Genomic DNA, 27,032 nt, shown 5'->3' with positions numbered 1-27,032 from the left:
GGCGCTCGTAGTGTGCCAAACTGATGTGGTGATGTCAGGACCATTACAGATATCTCAAGATGCAAGGGGGAAAAGCGGTTTAAAGATAATAGCACATCTGATTTAAGGCGGAAAATGAGTTGTAGTCCCTCAACCTGGAGAAAACTTGTTGCTTACTACAAACAACTCAACACAACCTCTCTCTCTCTTTTCTTCTCTGCATTTTAACTCCACCTTTAAGGTTCTCTTCTCTGCTTTTTTAGCCAGGAATCCCCCATTCCCCTCTCCTATTTTGCACCTTTTCCCTCTCACATCTTCATTTTTCTCTTTCTTTTCCTTGAAACAGGGGACTGCTACTGGGACCTTGAAGATGGTTCCTCTATCGCTCAAGAGAAAGTTATAGGTGGCATTGCCCTGGTTGAGGGGTGTAAGAACTGGCGCTAGCCACCTGGATGGGGTGAGAAGGTCATCTCGCTCCTTCCACACCCTCTTGCAACCTGTGGCAAGTTGTTACAATGTTTCCACCAATGTCCACGCTCCCCATTGGCGCCCCACCATGCATCCCCATTGGTCATGGTGGCAGGGACAGGGCTGTGATTGGTTCGCAGCCTGGGGTACCAGGTCAGTTTTTTACCTGAGGCAAGAGCCTCTCTTCTTATTCTGCGACGGGCAGTCGTGAGTGACTGACTCGTCAGGGCTTCGAGCAGCTTCCTGCGTGTTCCACAAGTGTCGAAGGTGCATGGTCCACCGTGGTGGCCTTAAAGGTAAGTACTCTCCTACCGTCTGTGTTCTGAGAGTAAAAGTGGGTGCTCGTGAATGCATGAACTGATTTAACAAGTAGTAGCCCTGTCAGTGGATATTTAATCTGTTTGCACAAGTTTGTGTGTGTGTGTGTCACCGGCGACTTAAGTGTGTGTGTGTGTGTCACCCGTGACTTCTAGAGTGTATGGGGAGGGTCAGCCGTGACTCCTAGAATGTGTATGTGTGTCGCCGTAACTCCCAGAGAGTGTGTGGGTCAGCCGCAACTCCTAGAGCTTCTGTGTGGGTCACCTGTGACTCCTTGAACTTGTGTGAGGATTACCTGCGACTCCTAGAGCGAGCATGGGGATCACCCGGGATTCCTAGGGCGTGCGTGGGGATCACCCGGGACTCCTAGGGCGTGCGTGGGGATCACCCGGGACTCCTAGGGCGTGCGTGGGGATCACCCGGGACTCCTAGGGCGTGCGTGGGGATCACCCGGGACTCCTAGGGCGTGCGTGGGGATCACCCGGGACTCCTAGGGCGTGCGTGGGGATCACCCGGGACTCCTAGGGCGTGCGTGGGGATCACCCGGGACTCCTAGGGCGTGCGTGGGGATCACCCGGGACTCCTAGGGCGTGCGTGGGGATCACCCGGGACTCCTAGGGCGTGCGTGGGGATCACCCGGGACTCCTAGGGCGTGCGTGGGGATCACCCGGGGCTCCTAGGGCGTGCGTGGGGATCACCCGGGACTCCTAGGGCGTGCGTGGGGATCACCGGGGGCTCCTAGGGCGTGCGTGGGGATCACCGGGGGCTCCTAGGGCGTGCGTGGGGATCACCCGGGGCTCCTAGGGCGTGCGTGGGGATCACCCGGGACTCCAAGGGCGTGTGTGTAGGGGTTACCCGTGACTCCTAGAGAGTGTGTAAGTCACTAGTGACTGCTAGAGTGTGCGCGTGGATCACCCACGACTCCTAGAGAAGGGGGTGTTACCCGTGACTCCTAGAGGATGTGTGTGGGTCACCTGCGACTCCTAGAGGATCTGTGCATCACCCGCGACTCCTAGAAAACGTGTGGTGGTCACCTGCGACCCCTGGGGGGTGGGGCGGGGAAGCGGAGCCAGCGGGGAAGTCACCTGCGACTCCTAGAGGATCTGTGCTGTGTGTCGTTCTCCTAGAGCATGTGTGGGTCACTTGTGACTCCTAGAGGATGTGTGGGTCACTTGCAGCTCCTAGAGGATGGGGCGGGGGTCACCAGCGACTCCTAGAGGATGTGTGTGGGGGGGTCACCTGCGACTCAAAGAGGATCTGGGCATCCCCGCGACTCCTAGAGGATGTGTGTGTGGAGGGGGTTCACTTGCGACCCCTAGAGGATGTCTTCGGGTCACTTGAGACTCCTAGAGAATTGTGGGGGAGGTCACTTGCGACACCTAGAGGATGCGTGTGGGGGTCACCAGCGACTCCTGGATGATGTGTGGGAGTTGCCTACGGCTCCTAAAGGATCTGTATGTCACCTGCGACTCCTAGAGTGGGGGGGGGTCACCCCGACTCCTCGAGGATGTATGTGGATCACTTGTGACTCCTACAGGATGTGTGCTGGTCACCTGCGACTCCTAGAGGATAAGTGTTGGGCCACCAGGGACTCTTAGAGGATGTGTGTCACTCAGAACTTATAGAGCATGTGTGTGTCACCTGTGACTCCTAGAGCGCATGTGTGTGGGTCACCTCTTACTACTAGAGGATGTGTGTGTGGATCACCCACGACTCCTAGAGCCTGTGTGGGTCACCTGAAACTCCTAGAATGTGGGGGAGAGGGTCAACCATCGACTCCTAGAGGATATGTGTTTTACTCATGACTTCTAGAGAGTGTGTGGGTCACCCATGACTCCTTGTGTGTGTGTGTGTGTGTGTGTGGTGTGTGAGCAGCGATTCCTAGAGCATGTGTATTTATATCACCCACAACTCCTTCATGTTTGATAGTGATATTGGATTTTTACATAATCATAATCATTTTTACATAATCATAAGCATAAGGAATCGAAGGAAGCCCAAGTATATTATATAGCATATTGCTCCTTTCTACCTACCACTTGCTAATAAGAAGGCTCACACGCAAGGGGTTTTCAGAGATACTTAAAAAATTTGAAAGTTTTCTGAAACCTAGAAAAAAAATAAGATCACTTATTTTTATTTAATCTAGGGAAATAAAAGAAAGTAATTAATTTAGTTCAGCTGGCTTGTCCATTCGTTTTGCTTGTTGGATCGAGACAGGTGTGTCTCACCACATCTAATCTTGGGGAACTTTACAAATTGTCAGTTCCGAGTTGGTATTCAGTGGAGTTTGGATAGAAAAAAATCTTCGGCTATAAAAATGTGGTCTGGGTTGGGCAGTGACGGACACACTAATAATCTCAGCACTAGGGAGGCAGAGACAGGCAGTTAGTTCTCTGTGAGTTTGAGGCCATCCTGGTCTATAGGATGAGTTCCAGGACAGCCAGAGCTACAGAGTGAAATCAAGTCTCAAAAAAGGGGCAGAGGACAAGAGAAAAGCCTGTTTTAGACCTTGGCATAGTGGTAGACATTAGTCACCCCATCACTGAGGAGGCTGAGGCACAAGGATCGTGTGTTCAAGGTCAGCTAGGGCTACTTAATGAGACTGGAATCAAGTCAAATGAGAGCATTTAGCTTGCAGTCTACTGAAGGGCTTTTTGCCTCCTCGTTACAGGTAGAGAACTTAAGATCTAGAGAGTTCTTGGCCCATTTTGGTCATATGGCTGGCTAAATGAGCTAGCAATGTGACTCCGGCCTTATACGCACCCAGAAGCTGGCCTGCCATTCCTTACACAGCAGGACCATGTGTTGTATCATCTCTGAAACACCCTACTCATCCTCCACCTAGATTTCTCTTCTCTTTCTTTTTTTCTGTCTTTTATTTTAGGTAAAATCTTGATATACTAGGTAACACTACCTGTAATTAATTTTTAATTGTTTTTTTTTATTTATCATACAAAATAACGAATTCATGGCATGTTTATGTTGCTTTTGCTTTATTTTGTTTGCTTAGTGTTTTCTTTGTCTTTTTCTTTTTGTTGTTGTTAGTTGGTTTTGTTTTTTCTTTTTTATTGTTTTTTGGGGGGTGATGATTGGTTTTGGTTGTGGTTTTGGGATTCTTTTTTTGGTTTTGGGTTGTTGGTTTGTTTTTGTTTTTGTTTGGGTTTTTGGTTGGTTGTTCTTGAGAGGGGCTGTTGATGTGTTTGTTTGAGGTGGTCTCATGTATGTCAGCTCAGTCTTGAGCTTGCTGTGTAGGTAAAGATGATCGTGAACTTTGGACACTCTGCTTCTCGAGCGCCACCCGCCTGGTTTTCTGGTTCTGTGGCGTTGGGGACTGAAGCCAGTGCTTTGTCCACGCTAGCTAGGCAAGCAGTCTGCCAGCTGATCTACGTAGCCAGCCCAAGTCTGGGAATTTCTGAGACAGAATCTCCCTTCTTAGTCTAGACTGGCCTGGAATTCTGGGCCATCGTTCTGCCTCTGCCTACCAAGCACTGGGATTACAGCTGGGAGCCGTTATTCTCTCTCAGAGAAAAATATCTTCAGCTAGGGATAGTAACACAAACCTCTAATCCGACTACTTGGGAGGCCAAAACGGGAGGATCCTGCGTTTGAGGATAGGCCAAGGTACAGTCTTGAGACTCGAAAACAAAATCACCACCACCACCACCACCACCACCACAACAACAACAAAATCAGTACTTTCCTTCAAACTGGTATCTCCATCCTGAGTTCCCTGCATCCTGGGTCATCTGGGTGTGTACATTCAGTCCTCTGGCCGTGCCAGTCTCTGCGAGTAAGCATGGGACTTTGCTGCCCCTGTATCATCTCTCTCTTCTCTTCTTAGTCAGCAGGTGTACAGTATTGGTTCCCATGGCTCTTTAGCGCATCTCTAATTGGTCGCCTCTCACTGTGCCTGTTAAGAACCGAATTGGTGAAATAGTGAATGCTTGGAATACAAACCGTTCTGTATGGCTAGGGAGAAATAAAATGCTGATTCTTCTCCTGCTCTGCTCTGTGTTTTCCTCTTAAGCCTCATTGCTCTTGCCTTCATTAATCACTGCTGCTGTTCCTTCTAACCTGGGATCTTTGTCTTAGCAGGGCAGTCAATGTGATTCTTTGTTTCAATTTGAAAAGGCAGTGCAGACAGGGGTGTTGGCCAGAGCCACATCTACCTGCAGGTGCCTGCATTTTGCCACATGATTGGAAGGATGCCAGCAACGCCTGGGAGATGGAGCCTCACCAAGGGTCTCGTGGGCAGATCTGAATTTGAGGCCAGCCGAAGCAAAGCAAAAGAAACAGAGAACAAGCCAGCTCTAGATGGGTAGAAACCAGGGCTGAGGACAGATATGTGATGTTCTAGGTGACAAAAGTGACAGGAGGCTGCAGCATGGGGGTCAGTGGGCAGAAGAGGGAACATTTCTCCCGTTAGAGAACCATGCAAGGGATGGGCTTGCGTGCCGAAAATCCCGGCTCTCTGGAAGCTGAGTAAGGAGAGTTCCGGGTCAGCCTGGGCTACTCAGCAGACTCATGGGCCTGGGGTGGGCGCTAGCGGAAGCATATCTTCAGAACTTTCTGGAGTTTTTAAAAGTGTTGCAAGCTGATGTGCTTTTCCTAGTGTTGGAGTCCCAGGCTATGCAGACTCTCTATAGACCTGACTCCTTGAGCTGCTGAGGGGAGATTTCTTCATACATCTTAATCTATGAGGGTTTTTAAAGAAAAGGGTTTGTTCTGTTGTGACACTTTAGGCACAGCCAGGAAGTGCTCTATCATCAAGATACACCCCTAGCTAAAATTTTCTAAAAGAATATATGCGTTTGTAGAGGGGGGGGCAGTACGTGAAAATATGTGCCCACTAGTGCCCCTAGAACCAAGAGCTTTGGATGCCCCCTGGAGCTGGAGTTAGAGGAGGTTATAAGCTGCCTAATGAGAATGCTGGGACTTGAACTTGGGTCCTTAGCAAGAGCAGCAAGCACTCTTAACTACTGAGCCTACTCTCCCTCCCCTAAAACAGTTTTGTTTTGTTTTTTAAACTTCACTTCTTAGTTGGTGGGCACAGACACACACTTGTAATGCCAGGATTCAGGACGGTTTGGCAAGAACATCTTGAGTTCATGGCTGTCTTCGGCTGTGTGATAAGAACCTGCCCTACACATACACAACCACTTATTGACCTTAAGTTTACACTGTAGTAGGTCCCCCACTCACTGTATGCTAGGTCACCCATTCTTAGCACAGCACTAACTTCAGTCCTGCCTTCCCTTTTCCCATCCCGAGGAGATTTCGGAGGTATTTTTCCAGGGCAGGGTCTCTCCACACAATCACAGCTACTATTGACCTGGACCCAAGTGCATTACTGTTCAGTCTGGGAAGCTCAAAGAGCAAGATGCGCTCACCATGCAAGCTTTACAATCTGAGCTCTTCCCTGGAATCCTGAAAAGGTGAAAGGAGAGAACTCGTTCTATATGGCTATCCCCTGACCTTCACGCATGCGCACTCCCCCCCCCCAACACAAATTAATAATGCTAAATAAAAACATTCGGCCTGGCCTTATGTTCTGGTATATGCCTTTAGTTTCAGCAATCCAATAGCAGGGATGGATGAGTTCAAGACCAGCTAGATCTATATAGGGAGTTCCAAAGCAGGCCCTTAAAAGTTTGGTCAGAAAAAGATAGACCTAGGCCCCTGTAAGGGACAACAGCAAATCCAGGTCAATAATAATAATAATTAGGAGAGACGATCTTTGGGAAGTTGCAGAAAGTCTTTGCTGGTGATGACAAGGGGGCAGCTTGCAGAAGGCCACTGAAAATCACTCAGCTGTCCTTTGCTATCTGCCAGCCTTTACCCTCCTCCCAGGGGCAGAGTCTCCTGGCTTCCTACTTAGCTCCTGACCTGGGAGAACCTAAGGCTGATGGAGGAGATCAAGGCCACAATGCCAGGTAGCCCGTGGGGTTGCTCTGTTGCCAGTCTCACTCCTTAAGCTGGGCAGTGAAGACTGACAACCACAGTGAGAGCAAGTTAGGAGACAGTCTCCCTCCTGTGGTGGAGACAAGAACTGCACATTTCTCCAGGGCTCCCACCAGCCAAGCAGTTTTCTTGGCCATGGGCATTGGGAAAGCTTCAGATTCCGTACAAGTCAAGAGGGTTTGGGTATAGTCTTTCATGACTCACCGGACAACTGGAAATCCACTGTAAATGGTTTGTAATTTTAGGAGCCAAGCTCCCGTAGGAGATTTGGGGTTACTTGTGGCTTATTGTGGGTCTTGGTTATATTCACTGCCTTGCGAGCTATGTCCTTTCTGTCTGCTCTGTCTGCCTTCCTCAACGTTGTATCTCTATTATGCAAGGCTAAAGGGGGGTATATTATGTTGTAGATTATAATGGCCACCCCTGGAGAAGGCAACCAACCCAGTGATGATGGGGCACCCCAGCCAGTGGCGCAGCTGCAGAAGCTTGAGCCCCGGGTGGTCCGCAGACGCCTGTCCCAGGCCCGCCATCGAGCCACCCTGGTAGGGCTCTTCAACAACCTAAGGAAGGCAGTTTTCTCCCAGTCTGATATCACAGCCTCAAAGGTACAGGGACTTGGGGATAGTGAAACGTGTCTCCATATGATAGGACTGTAAAGTAAGGACTGGCCTAGAGCTGCCAGCCCTGATGCCCATAGGCAAACTGTCAAAGCCTGGCTTCTCTGCCAGCATCCCAGCAGCCTGACCTGAGAGGGGAAACTATGGGCTGGAGGGAGATCATGTGGTTACTTGGTGGGCAAGAGTCATCTCCAATGGATGCTCTGGGAACCTGTATATCTATCTACACACACATACACACACACACACACACACACCATATACATACGTACAATACAAATACTAGAAGTGAATACACACTTGGCACTCATATGCAGGCTCAGTATGCCTGTATCTCGAGGCACACATTTGTCTTTTCCTACCCTTTTTGTTTCTTGTTGATGCTGATGTTTGAGGCAGTCTTCATGTAGCCCAGGCTGACCTAGAACTTTCCAGAGAATAGACCCTCCTTGAAATCACACCCTCCTGCCTTTGCCTCCCTGGGTGCTAGGATGATGTTAATCACACCAAAAAAAGTAAAGACCATCACCCCAGATTCTTTGGTCAAATTAAACAAGTTTTATTTTCTATCTGTTAGGGCTATCTCCCCCAAAAGTGAGATTTGGAAATACAGCATTGAACACAGGAGAGGGAGGGTAGGTTTATACAATCCAGACTAGGGAGGTTTCAAGGGTTGGGGGATTTCCAGAAGAACTTTGGTTACATAGGAACTTGGCCGAACATTTTAAAATTTGGCAGAGCATCTTATCAGAGTATAATCAAGGTGTGAGTTCAACTCCACGGGGCAGGGAAGATGTCCAATTTCAGAAACAGGTTAAAGCACAGTCAAGTTGAATTTTTCAGGAAGTAGAAATGAACATGTTCTGACCTTATAACAAAATGGCTTAAAATGGAGTCAGGTTGGTCCATCAGATGACAGGTGTGTACCACACAGCTCTTTCTCTTCTCGGTTATCTTTTTTAGCTGCTAATTAACAATACATTAATTAATTAATTATTGTCCAGAGACTGGAGAAAGGCCTGGTAAGTGGGGTGTTGGTAGAAGAAATCAAGTTAATAATGATGAGAGCATTACAGGCAGGCACAGTGGAGAGTCCCTGTATTTCCTCATGTCTTAACAGAGGCTGGAGGAGGAGAGGAAGGCAGAGAGGAGAGGGGAGGGGAGACACTTGCCCTCTGGTAGAAGGCAAGGCCAAAAAGTTCCCACTCCAAGCCTGACTCTTTTCACATCTCCCTGCCTGAGCTCTTCATACCCAGGAACCCGTTCCCAGTTGGTTGGTTTCCTTCCAGGGATGGTGCCTTCAGCAAAGCAACAATCAGAGCCGTTTCGTTTTCTGTGACTAGAATTGCCAGAGGATTCCCAGTTTGGGGTGAGGTAGGAAGACACCTTAGAAGAGCTCCTGAGTAGGCCTAGGCTTCTGTGGAAATTTGAGAAGGGTAGCTCCTGGCCACTTGGTACAGGGCTCCAACTGATACCTGTACTGTTTCCAGCTGCAGGACCCCCCCCCCCACAGACCCCCTACCTGCCCTTGGAAAGGTGAGGGGCTGGTGAGTAGCGAAGGAAAGCCAAGTTTGGGATTGTGGGGTGAAAAGTGGGGTCTCTACTGAGAAACAGGGCTCAGAAGAGAAAATTTCACACCTTTGCTGGCTTCTGGCATCTTCCACCCATCCCTGCCATCCCTTGGCTTGTAGTGATGGCAGGAAATTCCGAATTCAAATCCACAGCACATTTGCTATTTTTAAATATGTTTAGATCACATAAAATATTTTAATTATTTTCTTCTTTTTTGTCTTAAACAGGGTCTCATGTATCTCAAGGTTGACCTTGAACTCAATTTGCAACTGACATTGAACTCCGGATATCCTTCTGCCTCTACCTACTGTGTTCTGGGATTATAGGCATATGCCTGTAGCTAGCTACATATCGAGCTATATACCTAGCTACACAGAGTCTATGAATTCAGAAAATAAACATTTTGAGAAAAAGATACTGAGTTGCACATGGTCACAGCGTGAGCAGAAGTCTAGTGGGCCTTTGTACAAACCTGGGGTTGACATTCAGTCTGCTGATCCCCCGTGTCATAGTGCCCCACCTGCAAGCAGCCTGTGCACACATCTGTGACCCTACAGCTGCTGCCACTGGGGTCGTTTTCTCAACACATCTTATTCCCACTTTGGTATTTCAGTGAGCATCCATTTATAGAATGCAAACATGTCCCCATACCTTCTGTGCACTGGGACCAACTTCCTATCCATTCCACAGACAAGGCCAAGGATGGGACTTGTGGGGGGTCGGGGGCAGGGAGTATGGCCTCAGTGTGACAAGGGTTTCCTGGGCCCATAGAGAAAAGGGTTCCAGCAGTGAAAGGCTGTCTTTTCAACAATGTCTGTCTGTGTCCTCAGTGGCAGGTACTGAATAGGACAAAGATTCATATTCAGGAACAGGAAGAAAGCCTGGATAAGTTGCTGAAGCTCAAAGGCAAGAGACCCCTCCCTAGAGACGGCTGCCTCTGGCTTTCCAGGGAAGGCAGAGATGCGTGTTAGGAACCTACCGTGTGTCTGGCCCTGTGCTTTAGCCATAGCTGGACCCCACCCCAGAGAATTTGCACCCTGGCAGCATGGGCAAGGGTCCCCAGACTCTGTGGGTTCAATGGGTTCCCTAATGGGACACAGCTAAAGGCATCGGACCTCAGCTTTAGGGCCCAGAGAGGAAGTCGACTAGTATTTGACCTGAGTCTCCCCTCATGCCTTGGAGGAGACGTGGGAAATGGCTCTGCACGCTCTAAAGCTGGGAGGGTCTGGGTTTTCTGTGCCTCCACTCCCCTCCTTCTGGGATCCCTGGACTAGACAGGCAGGAGAGACCCAAAGGTCTATTGTTTTTTGGGTTTTTTTCCCTCTCTTTATGACTCTTGCTCTCCTGTCCCCAATAGCATCCTTCAACCTGCAAGATGGGAATCCCAACAGCTTAGAGGAGGTCAAGGAAGAATATGCCAGAATGTACTCTGAGAATGACAGGTGAGACCTGGCAGATACTGGAGCCGGGAGCCTTCAGTGCTGTGTGACAGCAGCTTCCAGTGAGCAAGGCCATCGGGGTTGCTCTCACTACTTACAGCTGTCCCATTCCTTACAGCCTTAACCTTCCTTCATCCTCATGGCCTGCCTTGGGTAGTCTTCCTAAATGATGCGTGCTTATTACAGAATTTAGAAAAAATGTGGGACTGTGTATCATCTCACCTCTCTGAAAATTCACGTTAACTCTGATGGATGTCCACCCATCTGATAACTTTATGTTTTTCACACTACTTTAGAGAGCGTTTACCCATATATCTTGGCAAGTGTGTGCGCGTGCGTGTTATGCTTGTATACATATGTGTGTGTATATGTATATATACATATAGATGTATTATGTGGAAGACTATGCTGACATCATAGTCAAGCTTGAACAGAGAGACTGGTTTGGGAAATGTCTTTCTATGTTTGCCCCACTGTTAGTCACTTTCTTCACCACTGTGACCCAGGCACCCGAGAGACCCCACAAAGGAGGGAGCACTGGTTTTGCTCACAGTTGCAGAGTTCAGTCCATAGTTGCTTAGCTCCATGGGCTTGAGCAGGATATCATGGCAGCAGAAATGTGGAAGAGGGGGGCTCTTCAGCTCACAGAAGACAGGGAGCAAAGAGAGGGATAAGAAGGGGTCAGGGACAAAGCCCCACCCCAGTGACCTATGTCCTCTAGCTAGGATTTACAATCTTATGTGTCCAGGGTGTTCCACAATAGTACCACCAACAGAACAAAGCCCTCACACATGAGACTTTTGGGGGTAAGGGGAAGTTCACATGTAAACTGTAAGTGAAGTCAAGTCTACATTTACGTTTTTCACTGCTGGTGTTTTGCGTGATGTGTGGGTATATTCTCTGCCTGTGTTGTGGTCAGAAGATGACATAATGCCCCTTTCTCATGCATGGAACCTGCAGGCCCCAGACCACATCTTGTACTTGAGGGGCAACCGTCAAGCCCTTGTTGTCTCCACTGGACCCATGGCATGTCAGTCTCTAATGGCATGATATAGATCCAGGTGGGCCTCTGATGAGACCCAGAATGCAAGTCATGTCTTCCCCCACACCAGAGAGGGCTGTGATCGATTGGCTGTTATAGCCCACCAAAATCTGTGACATTATGGTATTGGTCAGGTTTTTTTTTTTTTTTCTTTTTGGTGTGAATGCTTAGAACATTTATTTTGTTCTCTGTACGTTTTTCCTCTGGCTTCCAGAATTTTATTTTATTTCTTAAGTTAAATGCTTAAAGTTATTCATTTTTATTTTATATGGATGGGTGTTTTTGCCTGCATGTACCTGTAGTAGACTTGGAGACTGGATGCTGGATCTCCAGGACTGGAGTTATAGATGGTTATGAAGAGCTATGTAGGTGCCGAGAATTGAACTTAGGTCCTCTTGGAAGAGCAGCCAGTGCTCTCTTAAACACAGAGCCACCTCTCCAGCCCTGTTTTCCAAACTTTTAAGTAACAAATATGTATTATAGCCTTTGTGAAATAATTTTTGAATATATTAAATATATATTAATACTTAAGATTAACTAAATTAAAAATATATTAAATATTAACTATATTATAGCCTAGTGGAAATTTTTGTTAAAAATCAAGTTACACCATGTGAAGATGTTAAAAAAAAATGTGTCAAGAAGAAACCGCCTCCAGTCTCCCTTCATACAGACTTTATCACTTTCTTGTTCACAGAGAAATCAAATGAGATAAGCACATGCTTTTTCTTCTATAACCTGTAGGTATGGTAAATTGACTGACTTTCAAACAATGCACGAGCAATCTTGTATTTGTCAGAGCCACTTGGCTATTATCTATATATTTGCATTACACAGCTAGTAAAATTGTATTATGAATTTCAGTGTGTGCACTCACTGGTGAGATTTGCCAAGCACCCTCTTGATTCTGTATCCCCCCCCCAGTGTATTCCTAAACAGCTTTCTTCAGGACAGCCCCCCTGAGTGGTTCCCCTCTGAGGCTGTTGGACCGGATGCTGAAGAAGAAGGAGAAGAAGAAGGAGAAGAAGAAGGAAGAGGAGGAGGAGGAGAAGGAGACGAAGAAGGAGAAGAAGAAGAAGAAAACGGTGAAGAGAGAGAGGGAGAGGAGTACCAGGAAGAGGAAGAAGAGGAAGAGGAGGAGAAAAAAGTCAATCTCTCCCACTCCTCCTCCACTCTGTTGCCGGACCTCATGGAATTTGAACGGTAAGAACAACTGGGTGGGATGCTTTGTGCACGCAGGGGGATTCTATGAGCAAGGGGACAGACACTCCAGCTGGCGTGGATGGCAGCCTCCAAGCAGGCATGATTCAACCCAGGTTCCAAAGAGCAGTTGCTGGGAGTTGTTTTTCATACTCCTTCGACCACACACTCATCTCAGAAATCTACTTTTGGAAATTGAGATCTGGGCCACAACTGCTCTTATATAAAGAGAGTGCCTGGCTTGCTCAAACTTCTAATTACTCCTCCACAGACTTAAGACCCTCTAGCAGCCATATTGGCTTCCAGAGGCACGGAGGATCACTCCATACGGAACTGAATCTTTCAAGCCTGAAATTAAAGCAGGACTGTAGCAGGCCTGATATTTTATAGTCTCAGAATATACCCATGGTGAGGAGAGCTAGAGCAGCCATGGTGAGGAGGGCTAGAGCAGCCGTGCCTTGTACAAGGCAAGGAGCTTTGGGAGCAGAAGAAATGAGAGAGGCACAAATCCATGTCCCCCATGGCCCTCAAGATGACTGCTGCATCTATAAGGCCAGGGGAAGGCAGACACAAAACTATGTTGTTGATAAACCAAGGGACGGTGGCCAAGGCAGTGAGCTGTGGCCTGATCATAAGCGTCTGACTGCGTGTCTGAGGGACAGACCATGTCTGTTTCAGGTATCTCAACTTTTACAAGCAGACCATGGACCTCCTGACCATGAACAGCATCATCTCTGCACATGAAGTGACACTCCCTATTGTCTCTGCCGCCATCTCCCACCTGTGGCAGACTCTCTCTGAGGAGAAAAAGGCCAGACTCCTGCAGGTGTGGGAACAGCAGCACAGCGCCTTCGTAGACCTCACCGAGGCCTGTCTAGAGCTGGCCGGGGTGGAGGGCAGCATGAAGGACAGCGGTGTGGACAGCCAGGGAGCAAGCTGCTCGCTGGAGTCCACCCCAGAAGAGGTGAGCAGCCCCCGTTGGGATGGCCCTTTGCCTTGAGCAGACCCTGTGAGATGGCCCTTCGCCTTGACTTCCTCAGTGTCCCTCAGCAGGTGACTCCTGAGAGGGCTTTGTGTGTGTGAGGAGAATGAGTGGCCTCCCAATCTGAAGTACAAATCAGTTTTCTTTGAATACAACTCAGAAGAAAGCAGGTTCAAAACTATCTAAACAACGAATGTATTCTCATACTATTGATCATTGTAATTCTTCTTCTTTTTGTAATTCTTATCTTACAACACGATGAAGGAAATGCCTGCAGAGAAGTAGGTCACTGTGTCGGCCATGCGTCTCTCAGGCCGGAGAGTTACTCAGTGGTTCTTAACTTACTTATTCCTGGTTCAGAACTCCCACGGTGTTCACAAAGTTCTTTTATGAAGCAGACAACTGTTAATACTATCAACATATTTGAGTTTAATTCACTCATATTCATACATACATACATACATACACACACACACATGAGTACAGGTGCCTACAGAGGCCAAAGGACACCAGATCCCCTAGAACTGGAACTAGAAGTAGTTGTGAACTGACCAATGTAGGTTCAAGGAACCGAACTTGGGTCTTTCCCAAGAGTCCTATGCGCTCTTAGCTGCTGAGCCATCTCTCCAATACCTGAAGCCCAAGTTAAAGAGTTTTGGAATGGACAGACGTTTGACTGTGGCGGTTGTGACTTGTTTTATAAAAGAGAGTTTGAAAAAAGCTCTTTGCTGGCCTTGCCAGTGAATGAACAGGCACTGGGAGCCAGCCCTCCTCAGCCTCACCTTGATGCAGCTCTTCGGGATGAGATGTGCTTGTGGGTTGTAGACTTGACTATAACTCCACCTGGAGAGCTTTGGATTGCCCTTTTCTGGATGTAAATTGAGGCTTAGCTTTTTTAGGGGTGGGGATAGCAGTCCCCAGCTCTTTCTCTTCCTTTTAGTAAGTCCCTGGGACGATCACTGATCAGAGACCATGAGTTTGGTGCTGGATGTGACATGTGTGCCCTTCAGATGTCCAGGATGCTACGAGAGAGCCTGTTTGCCTCCCTTGGCGCAGTAGCCCTGGGCATGCAGCTGACTGCAGTGTTAGCTCTGACACAGGTAATGATGTCCTTTCTTTCAGATCCTTTTTGAAGATGCTTTTGACGTGGCAAGTTTCCTGGACAAGAGCGAGGCCCAGCATGTGTCTAACATCAGGTAAGGAAGGTGGCATAGGGAAGTGTGTACGTATGTTTGCGGGTGTGAGATTACATCTGGGTGAGGGTGTGGTATACATGTGTCCATATGTGAAGTTGTGTGAGTGTGTGTATAGGTGTGAGAAGGCTGTGTTAGGATGAATGTGACTGTGCATGTGAGTGAGTGTGTACAAGTGCCTCATTCCTGGGGTGTTTGCAGTTACTCTTCTGCATCCCACAGATACACACATTACCCCAGATGCACACATAACCCCAGATACATACATAACCCCAGATACATACATAACCCCAGATGCACACATAACCCCAGATACACACATAATCCAAGATGCACACATAACCCCAGATACACACATAACCCCAGATGTACACATAACCCCAGATGCACACATAACCCCAGATGCACACATAACCCCAGATGCACACATAACCCCAGATGCACACATAACCCCAGATGCACACATAACCCCAGATGCACACATAACCCCAGATGCACACATAACCCCAGATGCACACATAACCCCAGATGCACACATAACCCCAGATGCACACATAACCCCAGATGCACACATAACCCCAGATGCACACATAACCCCAGATGCACACATAACCCCAGATGCACACATAACCCCAGATGCACACATAACCCCAGATGCACACATAACCCCAGATGCACACATAACCCCAGATGCACACATAACCCCACAGGAGGAAATTCATCCTTCCTGGCCCAGCGCTGGAGCATACCCAGTTATATGCTCAGGGTTCTAAGAACAAGTCTCTTACTTGCCTAGTTTCCCCAGTGTGCCTTGGTCCTACTCATGCCTGCTCGGGGCAGTCACAGACCTACTACTGACCCATCCTACACAACACAACTGAGAAACAACAGACGCTTATTGCCCAAGGTTCTGGAGATTGGACATTCAAGGTCAAGGCAGAGACAAAGTCTGGGAGACACCAGTTCCCTGTAGATAGCACCTTCTCTGTAACCAGGCTTCTATAGGGCATCTTTTATAAGAGTCCTGATACCCTTCTATCATTCTGGGGGTTAGCTACATCTTCCATCATTTAAATTTATATGAATATAAGTCTTGTGGGGGAACCACTGAGCTTTGGTCCATAAGGCAGGCAGTAGCAGCCAATCTGGTGGGCGCACAGAACCAACACAGGGATATGCTTTGAGTTGAAGGGTGTGCAAAGTGGGGCACTGACAGGGGCAGAAAAAGCAAAGGATGGCTGTCTGCACCACAGTGGCAAGACGTGAAGTGGGATCTAGAAAGACTTTTTAGGAAGATTTATTTACTTATTTTATGGATGAGTGCTCCGTCTGCATGTACACTTGTATGCCAGAAGAGGGCATGAGATCACATTATAGATGGTTAAGAGCCACCGTGCAGTTGTGGGAAAATGAACTCAAGACCTCTGGAAGCGCTCTTAAGCCCCGAGCTACCTCTCCAGCCCCGGGACCTGAAAAGATTTAAAGCAAGAAGCATCAAGGGGGACTTTCCCAGAATGAGACCGTCCAGAACTGAAGCTCTCCAGGTGTTTTTTGAGAGGCTGTGGTCTTGGCTGACATATGCCTGACATGTAAGGTTTTTGCCGTGGGACTGAAGGACTTCCAGGTCCTTGTCATCAGAGCGAAGGGTCCTCTCAGTGGTAGTCCAGGAAGCTGCGACCTGGGTGGCTTCAAGCAGAACTTCAAGCTGCCTGAACACCACCCTAGTTCTGCCACTCCACGTTGGGGATTGCCTGGAAACAATGCAGTGGGAGCCCTTCCCACCTATGTGTGAGGGATGATATTGCAGCAAATGGCTAGAACCTCACATTCCTACTTCTGCACTGGGTTTAGCTTGTAAGAACAACGTTATCGAGAAGCTGTCAGAGTACATTTGTGAGACAGTGCTAGGAACTCCTCATTCTGCTGAAAAGACAAGGAGAAACCTATTAAAGATTTATCTTTATCTTCCTGCCTTCTGTATAAAAGGATTCCTGGGCTACCTTATGATACTCAGCCTCTGGACTACAAGGCACTAGCTGCACAGGGATGCCCATAAAGATAGAGAGGAAGAGGCCCACCTACAAAATACAACTACCATTTGCTCTAACCTGAGTGCCATGGGAAGAGCACTGAGTGGGGACTGACTGAACCCACACTGTGTATGGACACCCTGAGCTGCCTCAGATGGCCCCAAACCACGGGCCCTGCTGCAGAAGACCGAGCGTAAGAGGGGCCTCCCATCTCTTCACTCAGGAGGTCTCGGCTTAGAATATTACATCAAGACACAAGAGACAGGCTTGCCATAGTCACTTCTTCCAGATATGGCATTGCAGTGAGGTGGTACACACTTCCCAGGAACAGCCCCGGGCTACTTGACAATTCAGCTGGGTGCTCAAAGTTTGCACAGTGAGCTGGTGTTTAGGGTGTGGGTGGTAGCAAGCCCAAGTGAGGGGTCAGGTTCTAAATGGTTTCTATTTCTTTTGTCAGCTCTATGTTTGCCACCTGCAACTCAGAAAATCCAGAGGAGAAATTTCAGCTCTACATACAGATCATTGAGTTTTTCAAAAGCCTTGGCTGTGTTAACACTCCATTAAACCAGGTAAGACAGAGTGGGGACAGCAAAAATCTCTACCAACACCGTTAGTGGGGAGGGCACTCTGGCCAGCCCTGACTCTGCCCACCTCAGAGAGCTTTCAGGCTCTCTGGTTTGCTTCACAGTTGTTCAGCTTTAGTCTAGCACCTTCTGTACAATGGAGGATACCGGGGAAACTGAAGAAAGAGGCAGGGGGATTTCCCCCAGGACAGATCTGCACAGGAGCTCTTTGTAGCAAGGTCAGATCCCGAGGGGCAGGCTCCTAGCAGGCACTCATAAACATTGTGTGAGCTATTTGGTCTTCTGTGCATCTTTAGTGGTATTTCTGGTCAGCTTTTGAAGGCTAACTTCTCTCTGAAAGCTCTCACTGTAGCTGGTGGTGACGTAAGTCATAGGATCCTGGTTAGGAGGCCATTTCTGAACTCTCATGGGGGTGGGGGTGGGGTGCTGAGACTGCACCACCAGGGGACAGGCCCTTTCAGATGCACCACCACGGGTTTTCTCAGTTAACCTAGCAAGATAAAGCTGTTTGTTTAAAATAGTAACATAGTAGTGGCAAACAATTTTTCAGTGAGGGCGCCATTTCCACGGGCAGAGGTGTCCTTTGACCCCTTTCTCACTGGTTTCTCATTTCTCCCTGCTGACACCACTTTCAATTCCTCTCAGGGACAGTGTCTGTCTCTGCACACAGTCATGGTATGTAGATGGGCATTTAGACAAAGCCTTAAGATTTTCCGTCTCTTATGGATGCATAGAAACTCCAGCCAATTCTTTGCTGCCCTTCCTGAAAGTCAGAGAAGGTTGTATGGAACTGAAATGGAAATCCCCACGACTCCTGCCTGGCCTGAAGCTGCAGGCCAAGCTGGAGTGTGAAGCCCACCTGGGATGCTGGGACCTTCTGACCTGCCTGGAAACCCGCTGCCCCTAATTCTTAGCCTCTTGTTTCCTGGTCTGCAGGAACCAGATCCCCCAGTCGATGATGATGTGATGTTGCTGAAGTGCCTGGAGACCTTTGACGATCTGTAAAGCAGGAGGGCCGCCGAGAAGGAGGAGATTAAATGGGGGAGGGGCGGGTTCAAGTTTGAATACCAGTAGCTAGAGTTATATTGCCTTGTCTTTCAAGACTCATTGAGAAAGGCTGCTTCCGAAAGCCTTCTCTATGTTCTTAGTTTCTGTTACTATAAAGTTTTAAGAGCAATGATTTTTTTGGTGTCCTTGCAATGGTTTTGGGGGCTTGTTGAATACAAGGGACGAGTCTGCTGCAGGACACACATCCACTATGTCCCTGCTCGGTGGAGGAGGGTGAGATACCACGGGTAGCCAAGGCCTAGGCTATGAGGTTTTCAAGAAGACGATAGGCGAGATCTGCCCTGTGAGTAGTGCAATATCGAGTCCTCTCAGCATGTCCTGGACTCAGGATGTTGCTGTGGTGGCTTTGATGCTGCTGTGGTGGCTTTTCCAGAGATCTGAAGCCCAGTTACTCAGGGCTTATATACTCAGGAACAGTGCTCAGCTCAATCCTATGCTTCAGGGCCACAGAACGGAACCCAGCACACCTGCTGCTTCCCTCAGACGACTGGGTGCTGCAAAGCAGTCAGTGTGGTGTGCACTTCTGGGTGCCGTTCCTGGGCAGAGCATATGGCTATCCTTGGGCTTCCACACTAGACACGAGAGAGAATTTTGTGTCAACTTGACTAGACTATAGTACCCTACATTTGGTCATACATCATTCTAGATGTTTCTGTGAATGTATTTTTTTTTTGTATGACATCAGAGCCATGGGGGAGGGGGCAGTACAATGCCATTTGTACTGCCATATAAAGATTTATTTATTTATTTTATGGATATAAGTACACTGTAGCTGTCTTCAGACACACTAGGAAAGGGCCTCAGGTCACATCAGTGGTTGTGAGCCACCAGGTGGTTGCTGGGAATTGAACTCAGGACCTCTGGAAGAGCAGTCAGTGCGCTTAACCGCTGGGCCATCGCTCTATCTCCCTGTGCTGCCATTTAAATCAGTAAACTTTGAGTATAGCCCATCATGCTCCGTCACTCATCCAGTTAAAGGCCTTAATTACAAAATGCTGGGTTCCTCAAAGGAAGGAGTGTTGTAGCTTGTCAAAAGACCCTCAGTCACACAAAGACCACAGAGACCGCCATCGTTGCAAAACACATGAGGATTTACTTATCCAACATGTTAGGGACTCCCCTCTCAGCACGCAGGCCGGAGGAGAGGCCCAGAACAAAGAAAGAACACACTTTTTATACCTTTGTAAGGGCCGGATATAGGCACCAGGGTAGTTTGGCTTATTTTAATTGGTGTAGCCAATAACCTTTTTAGACATTGGTTGGTTTGTATAGGGTGACTCTCATTTTGTCTGTCCTTGAGGTTTTTAGTGTGAGGCGGGGAAGTGGAATTGTTAATCTTGTTTTGGAAGCTTAGCAATTTTGACTTTTAAAACTATGTTTTTACATTTGTTTGGTCAGCCGGCTTCTTTATCTGGCTCTGCACTTTGCCTGCTAGTACAGTTTGGGAAGTCCTTTTGAAGGGGGAAGGTACTGGGTAGTCTTGAATTTATTTTGGATAATACAGGAGAATCTGCATAGCAGTTCTTCCTCTATGCAGCCCCAACAGTGAATGTTGGATTTATACCTCCATGACAGCGTGGACCAACTGGGTAAAGTAAATCTCTCTCCACTTGTCTGGATACCGATATCTACATGCAATCAGTTCTGACTCTCTGGTGTACTTGACTGACAGACTGGAGTGAATCTGAAGTCAGAGCATTCACACGGGAGCCGGGGTGCTTCTGGCGGTGTCCGATCATATTGCATCACGTGGCATCACTGTCGTTTGCTTCTGTGCACACTAGATGTACACTGCACACACGCCATCACACCAGGTGACATCACCAAGCACTGACAAAATGGCTTCCTTCCCTGAAGGCTTGAGACCGTTAAACTAGGAATTGCACAGTTTATACGTGCATACAAAATTTTCTGCTTACAGAAATATAATTGTTTAATGACAGAAAACAAGTACTTTTAATATTTTCCTGTTGCCACTCCTCAACCTGTAAGGTACAAATTAGTATGTCTTTGGATTGTGGGGGATTAGAATATTTGAATTTAAAAGTTTGTGTTTGCCAGGCCTGGTGGCAGACTCCTTCAATCCCAGCGCTTGGGAGGCAGAGGCAGGTGGATCAGTGATTTCAAGGCCAGCCTGGTCTAAATAGAGTTCTAGGACAGCCAGAGCCACAAAATAGAGAGACTCTGTCTCAAATAGACACAAATGAAAATTGCTACTTAAATTGCTGACTTTGGGATTCATTAAAAAAAAATCTCCCTCCCCCTCCCCTTCCCTTCCTTCCCCTCCCCCCTCTCCCCCTCTCCCTCCCCCTCTTTCCCTTTGGCTGGTGGACATCTGCCCTATTCTTGTTCTGCCCAGCCATTGGTTGATCAGCATTTATTGACAAGGCAGAGAATAAATGGTCAGGACTGTTTACACAAACTTGAGGCAGGGGATTGTTGGTATAAGCATTACAATGCTGTGTATGTGAAGCCAGAGAAGTGAACATTTGGATAACAAGAGGGTAAACTTTACACTGTGTACAAAAACATTGTTTCTACAGCCCTTCCCCTTCGAGGGTGAGGGCGGGACAGGCTTCCTGGGTTCCCTCTGAACAGCTAAGCCTGGTTCCTAGGTTTGCAACAAAATTATTAAAGCAGGGAACAGGGGGCAGACCCTCTTACTTCAAGCCCACCATGCCACACACTTACAGTAAACAGGCTTTTAAAATGATAATACGAGTAACAGAGATATGTGTGGTTGCATAAAATATTAAAAGAAAATTTAGTGATACAAGATGGAGCCTTGTTGCAGGGACACCCTTGGGCCAGAATCGGAAAATGGGCTCTGGACTGGGAGGAGGAGGCCAGCTTAGAAGAACCTGGGGTTCTTTCAAAGGAATCACCTAAGGGTACAAGTTCAGAAAGAGGGGAGTGAAGAGATGGGGACATTTGCACAAGCCCTCTTCTGCTGCTTCCCTGGGGAGGAAGAGGGGCAGGGTGGGAGAAGGCTGTAGATTTGAGTTGGCTTGGGAAGTAAGTTAGGCCCCACATGAAGTTCATGGTTATGAAGATGGTGGATCCCAGACCAAGGACACTCAGTTGCATCCTGTCCAGTGACATTGTAAGTCATGAAGAATGGTTCTAGTCAGTGAGGAAGTTTAGCCAAGGGGGCTGTGATGAAAAGGACCAACCCAAGACCATTAAGAATTTGAGATGGAGGTGACTAGGTGAATCAAATTAGTCTCAGAAAGGTGTTTCCTCTTAAATGTCATTCTTAGATTTTCTGTAGATAAGGGAAGAGACCTTAAAAGGGGGCTGAGAAGATGGAAGATGCAACTGCCAGCGGAAGCAGCTGTGGCCACACCTAGAATTCTAGCTTTGTCAGACCCACTCCAGGCACCTGGCTTCCAGAGCTGTAGAAGCAGGTGCACGGTGGTCGAGCCTTGTTAGGGCAGACATCATGGGGAAACAAAGAAACAAATCCGCAAGCCGGGCACCAAGAGCAAACGCACGGGGCCCATAGATGCTGTGCTCAGAACAGTGAGCAACCCAAGCTTCCCTTGCTGTCACAGTATGATGGAGCTACACACCTGCATGGCCTGTGGCCACCACCTTTAGCTTTGGTGAGAAAGAAGAGGGCAACAGGCAAGCTGCAGCTACAACAATGAAGGAGGGAGGGAGGCTGGCCCCTATCCAACTCTGTGTCTGAGTTAAGATTTTCTCACATGGCTAAAAGGCACATCATGGGCTCTAGCTGTATACACTCCACCCCTCCCTCTGGTCACTTTGAAGCTGGAAATTCATGTGGCTGTTGAAACAGGGTCTCACTATGTAGCCTTGGCTGACCTGGAAACTGCCGTGTAGCCCAGACAGACCTCAAAGTCATGGAGATGTCTGCCTCTGCACTGAGATTAAAGGTCTGCACCACCACACCCAGCCTGGAAATCCCTGTTTTAAATGGTAATCCTCCTTCCTTCCTCCTGCCCCCAGCCATTGTTATTTTGAGGTACAGTTCTAAGTTGTTTCAGGGGTGGTGTCTATTCTTCTCTCAAAAGGAGCCTCACTGGCAGTTCTAGAAGCCGCCGGGTGTGGGTCAAGAAGAGTCCTCAAGGATGGCCTTTTCAAACCCACTGCCTCGTAACATAGTTTGGATCACACATCCCATGCTTCTGAATTTGTAGATGAACGCATGTCCCTTCCCCATCGGCTGCAGCGGAAGCGTCAAGCTCACACTCTGCCCATAAGAATCCAGATTTCTTTTACCTCTTGGGGGTAAAAGAAATTCCCGTGTCCGGACTCCCAGATGCTCTGGCCAGTCCTCCCCACCTGGTGACCTTTCCCCTTCCCAGGGTCACTCAGAGAGTGGGGCTCTTAGAAATTTAATGGAGGAGAGAGGAAAGCTGGAGTGAGAAGGGAGAGCATCGAGCCCTCCACAGCACTTCCTCTCAGAGGCATGCTGGCGCCCATGAGGCCCTCCCTTACAGCAGGATGGACAGCGTTTGAATCCACGTGGCTTGCGGGGTGCCCTCTCCACCTTCTCCTAGTCTAACTCACAAGGGTGCACACCCCCTTTCTGCTCATTTTGTTCGCAGTCTGGGCATCACCAAGCTCTGATGGGAGTCAGTTCCTCCCACCCACTGCCAAGCAGAGATAGATGAACTAGGTAAGATGCGGTAAGTCCTATTAGACAAGAAGCAGCCTCTGGACCCAGATGTTCCCCAACCCCACAGCAGACTTCAGCCCTTCCTTCTTTTGAAAGTGGGTTTGGTCAAGCAAAAAGAGTTCCTGTTGGCTAAAGTGGGGTTGGAAGAGGCGATGGGTCTTTTCCCTGGCTCATATGACTCAGAGCCTATCAAAATTTGAAGACCTAAGCCTGATCCCCCCACCCCCCCCCCCCCGGAAATAGTGGAGGGTTCTGAAGGCATCCCAGACAGACTGAATGCAGCTGCCTAGGAACCTGAGCCCCTGCTCTGGCAGATGTGGGGGTGTGTGGTGACATGTGGGGGCAGTAGAGCTTGAGTTCTCTCCTCCTGGAAAGGGTTCTGAGGCCCCGTGACTCCTCGGTGAGTGGAGACTGAAGAGCAGCCGGAAGCTGTGTCAGAATTGTGGGAAGAATGGGGCACAGCAGGGCACGAGTCATCTTAATTCTACCCAGAAGTCTTAGGTCGGATCATGTGTCCTAAAGCTGGACAGGTGCTAGAGGGGGTCGCGGGTTAGGGGATGTTCCTTACTGCTTTTCCATGTGAAAAATGAGGGATCAGCTACAGGCTACAGGAAGAGCTGGAAGGCCACAAGGTCTCTGGAGGAAGGGGACCAAAACAACTGTGTTGGTTGCTTCTTTTTTGTTTTTGTTTTCTCATGTTGAGGTTTGAACCTGGTCCATGCATCTGCTACAAAAGTTTTTGATCACAGAGCTACATCCCTAGTTTGTTTGCTTTTTTTTTAAAAAAAAGATTTATTTATTTTATGTGTATGAGTGTTTTGCTTACATGTACATCTGTGCACCACATATGTTTCTGGTACAGAGGTCAGAAGAGGGTGTCAGATCTCCCGGAACTGCAGCTGGGGATGGTTGTGAGCCACCATGTGGGTACTGGGAATTGAACCTGGATCCTCGGCAAGAACCAGTGTTCTTAACCATGGAGCCATCTCTCCAGCATCCCTACCTTGCTTTTTACTTCTTTTTATTTTGAGACAGGATCTTGCCAAGTCGCCCAGCTAGCCTTAAAGGCTGCCTGGCCTCGTCAGCTTTCACCAAACAGCCCGCCCCTGTTCCACAGCACGCCTCCTCCTCCTGATCCACCAGAATATTGCTGAGCATTGTCCAAGAGCAGGCTTCTTTCTTTTGAATGTGGGTTTGGTCGAGCAAAAAGAGTTCCTGTTGTCTAAAGTGGGGTTGGGAGAGGTCCTTTCCCTTGACTCAGAACCTATCAAAATTTGAGGACCTAAGCCTGATTCTCCCTGGGAAACAGTGGAGGGAAATTGTGGAGATCCCAGACCCCTTGTCCACTCTGGAGCCAGGAGACAGTAGAAGGATGCCCTGGGGCCAGCTCCATACTGATTATGCTCTTCATCAACACTGTGTGGCCACCACGGTATCCAGGTGTGGAAGGTCCTGGGAAGGACCCTTGTGTGACTATTTGTGAACATAGATCTTTGCATTTTGCAGGCCAGAGTTTGGCTATGAGAAGGTGGGGGGAGGCATGGAATGTGCATTCTATTCACATCTTGGTTTCTGCAGCACTCCACAGGTGATTTCCAGAGGAGGTCTGGGAACACAGAGTGAGCTGGCTCACTCCCACCTCGTCTCTGTGGTGGTCTAGCCTGGGCCAGAAGGGGAGGAGTCGGGTACATGAAGATGTGCAGAACTTGGTGCCAATCCCCCAGGGAAGGCCGTAGACCTTTGAGACCTTCGAAGACTCCTCAGAATCCTCCTGGATTTTACTCCATGCCAAAAGGCCTCTCTCCTCCAGGCTGCCTGAGAAGTCAACAGTGAGAAGTCAAGGCTGGGTTTAGATTGGGGTCACAAGTGCTATGGGGGGGGGCCTGGGTGCCTGGCAGTACCCGAGTGCCCAGCAATGCCCTGCTTTTTCTTCCACTCCTCCTTCAAGCCTTGGCGAGAACCACAGATCCCCTCTGCTCATTAGGCAATCTCAGAGCCCCTACTCATGTGGTACCCAGGCTCAGGCTCAAACATGGGACCCCAGAGCTTTCCCCAGCTCCCAAGAGCAGACCTGTCCATGTGTGTTTGTGGAATGAAGGTGCATTTTATGTGTGGTGGAGAGTATAATGTGGCAAACAGAAAGCAAGAAGCAGGTGCAGCCACAAAAGTCTCTCGGAGAGGCCCTGGGGGAGGGACACAGAAGAAAGGTGTGTGTGTGGATGTCTGTCCAGAAGCTGAGATGGGATTTCCACACTCTTCACCATCAGTGTCCCTCCCAGTCCCTGCACCATCAAGTAGCTCATCCCAGGCCTCATTAACAACCCCTTGTTTGTCTGTTTCCTCTTTTAGCCTGTGGGTTTCTGGGAGGAAGAGAAATGTCTCACTTCTCTTTATATTCTAGTGAGTAGCACTTGTTACATACATAGTAGATAGTTAGAATTAAGGATGTTTGAATGGATGGATGGATGGATGGATGATGTGTGTGGTTTTCCCATCAATCAATTATATTATAGGTTTAAGAGAGCCAAGGTGTGATGGTTTATATATGCTTGACTCAGGAAGTGGCACTATTGGGAGGTGTGACCCTGTTGGAGTAGGAGTGTCACTGTTGGGTGTGGGTTTAAGACCCTCATCCTAACTGTCTTGAAGTCAGTCCTCTACTAGCAACCTTCAGATGGAGATGTAGAACTCTCAGCTCTGCCTGCACCATGCCTGCCTAGATGCTGCCATGTTCCCACCTTGATGATAATGGATTGAACCTCTGAACCTGCAAGTCAGCCCCAATGAAATGTTGTCCTTAAAAGACTTGCCTTGGTCATGGTGTCTGCTCGCAGCAGTAAAACCCTAACTAAGACACAAGGTCATCTTTTTTTCCTTTTGTGTCTGGTGTATCATCCACTTTAGGGCCTTGCCATGACTGAACTCTATCCCTTGAAAAGTCGTAGAATGACAGCCTAATCCTGGGGGTGTCAGTATTTGCCAATAATATTTAAGAAGGTAAAGATGTTAAAAGGAGTCTGTTGTTAGAGGCCTCCAGTCTGTCTGTCTGTCTGTTTGTTTTTTGAGATAAAGTCTTATGTATCCTGGGCTTGCATGGAACTCACTATGTAGCTGGAGATGTCTTGGGACTCTCCCTTCTCCTGCCTCCACCTGCCCAGCACTGGGATCCCAGGTGGGCATCCCTGCAAGTAGCTTATACATTGGAAGCTAGAGCTGTGCATGTAGGCAAGCCTCCACCGGCTGTGCTACATCCCACCCCAGCCCTGTCTCCTTCACACAAAGGGAGATTGTGAAACAGAGAGACTGCAGGGATGTGCCAGCCCAAAGCAAAGGCAATGTGAGGACCCCTCACTGCAAGCCAAGTACGGTCCTATGAAGAACCAACCTGCCTCAGCATTCCAGCCAGGGGGACTGAGAGAAGGCTGTCGTTTGGCTCACCGTATTCTGTCATGTTTTTCTGCAGCAGCTCAAGCTGACTAAAGTAGGCCAGGCCTTATCCTGACTCCAGCCCCAGGGTGTGCCGTGAACAGCCTGGCAGAAGCTCCAACTGCCCTGACACTGCTCAGATGTCCACAAGCCCAGCTGTGAGGTACCTGCAGCCTTACCAGGGATGGTGTTGTCCAAGACGAAGCCCAGAAATCCACCGACAAACATGCCTGTGGTCAGGAGCACCTGGATGACCTGATCCAGCTGGAGAATCCCTGGAATGCGACAAAAGTGAGGGTTCGGTTCCAGGGGACCAAGGGCCACCCTGCTTCACACTCAGAGCAGTGACAGGCCCGAGGAGACAGCACTCACCTGTCTGCAGCTTCTCAGGATTCTTGTTCACCCAGTTGGGGATGGCGAGCCCACAGTAGATGGAGAAGCCAAACACGAAGAGGTTCCTGGATGAATTCATGTCTACATACTGTGGGAGAAAAGACGCCCGAAT

At 48.5% G+C, this 27,032-nt stretch overlaps 2 protein-coding genes across 3 annotated transcripts in view; one reads left to right on the top strand and one right to left on the bottom strand.

Annotated features, from left to right (window-relative positions):
* The first annotated feature begins 678 nt into the window (after positions 1 to 678).
* On the top strand, positions 679 to 18,453 carry Stra8 (stimulated by retinoic acid 8). Its single transcript, XM_021165627.3, has 9 exons — positions 679 to 743; positions 7,137 to 7,334; positions 9,749 to 9,824; positions 10,276 to 10,360; positions 12,324 to 12,602; positions 13,278 to 13,563; positions 14,704 to 14,777; positions 17,262 to 17,373; positions 18,325 to 18,453. The coding sequence occupies exons 2-9, from the start codon at positions 7,143 to 7,145 to the stop codon at positions 18,391 to 18,393; spliced, it is 1,173 nt and encodes a 390-aa protein (XP_021021286.1). The 5' UTR covers positions 679 to 743; positions 7,137 to 7,142; the 3' UTR covers positions 18,394 to 18,453.
* A 5,469-nt stretch (positions 18,454 to 23,922) lies between these two features.
* Positions 23,923 to 27,032, bottom strand: part of LOC110296995 (solute carrier family 23 member 1-like) — a 41,219-nt gene continuing 38,109 nt past the window's right edge. For both annotated transcript variants that reach the window (XM_085839734.1, XM_085839735.1), the window contains 3 exons: positions 26,900 to 27,008; positions 26,707 to 26,802; positions 23,923 to 24,916 (listed from right to left, as the gene is read on the bottom strand). In XM_085839734.1, the coding sequence (XP_085695860.1) occupies positions 24,660 to 24,916; positions 26,707 to 26,802; positions 26,900 to 27,008 (462 nt within the window). In that variant the 3' untranslated portion in view covers positions 23,923 to 24,659. The remainder of the gene's footprint in view (positions 24,917 to 26,706; positions 26,803 to 26,899; positions 27,009 to 27,032) is intronic.

This window comes from Mus caroli, unplaced genomic scaffold (assembly GCF_978045245.1).
Source record: "Mus caroli unplaced genomic scaffold, Mus_caroli_1 scaffold_7, whole genome shotgun sequence".
Taxonomy (NCBI): Eukaryota; Metazoa; Chordata; class Mammalia; order Rodentia; family Muridae; genus Mus; species Mus caroli.
Note: the sequence above shows the minus strand (reverse complement) of the source record. Positions and strands in the feature narration are given on the sequence as shown.

Coding starts and splice junctions, on each gene's coding strand:
- Stra8 (XM_021165627.3), top strand. CDS start 7,143: ATGGCCACCCCTGGAGAAGGCAACCAACCCAGTGATGATGGGGCACCC. Junction 7,335..9,748: donor CTGATATCACAGCCTCAAAG/GTACAGGGACTT, acceptor CTGTGTCCTCAG/TGGCAGGTACTGAATAGGAC. Junction 14,778..17,261: donor CAGCATGTGTCTAACATCAG/GTAAGGAAGGTG, acceptor TTCTTTTGTCAG/CTCTATGTTTGCCACCTGCA.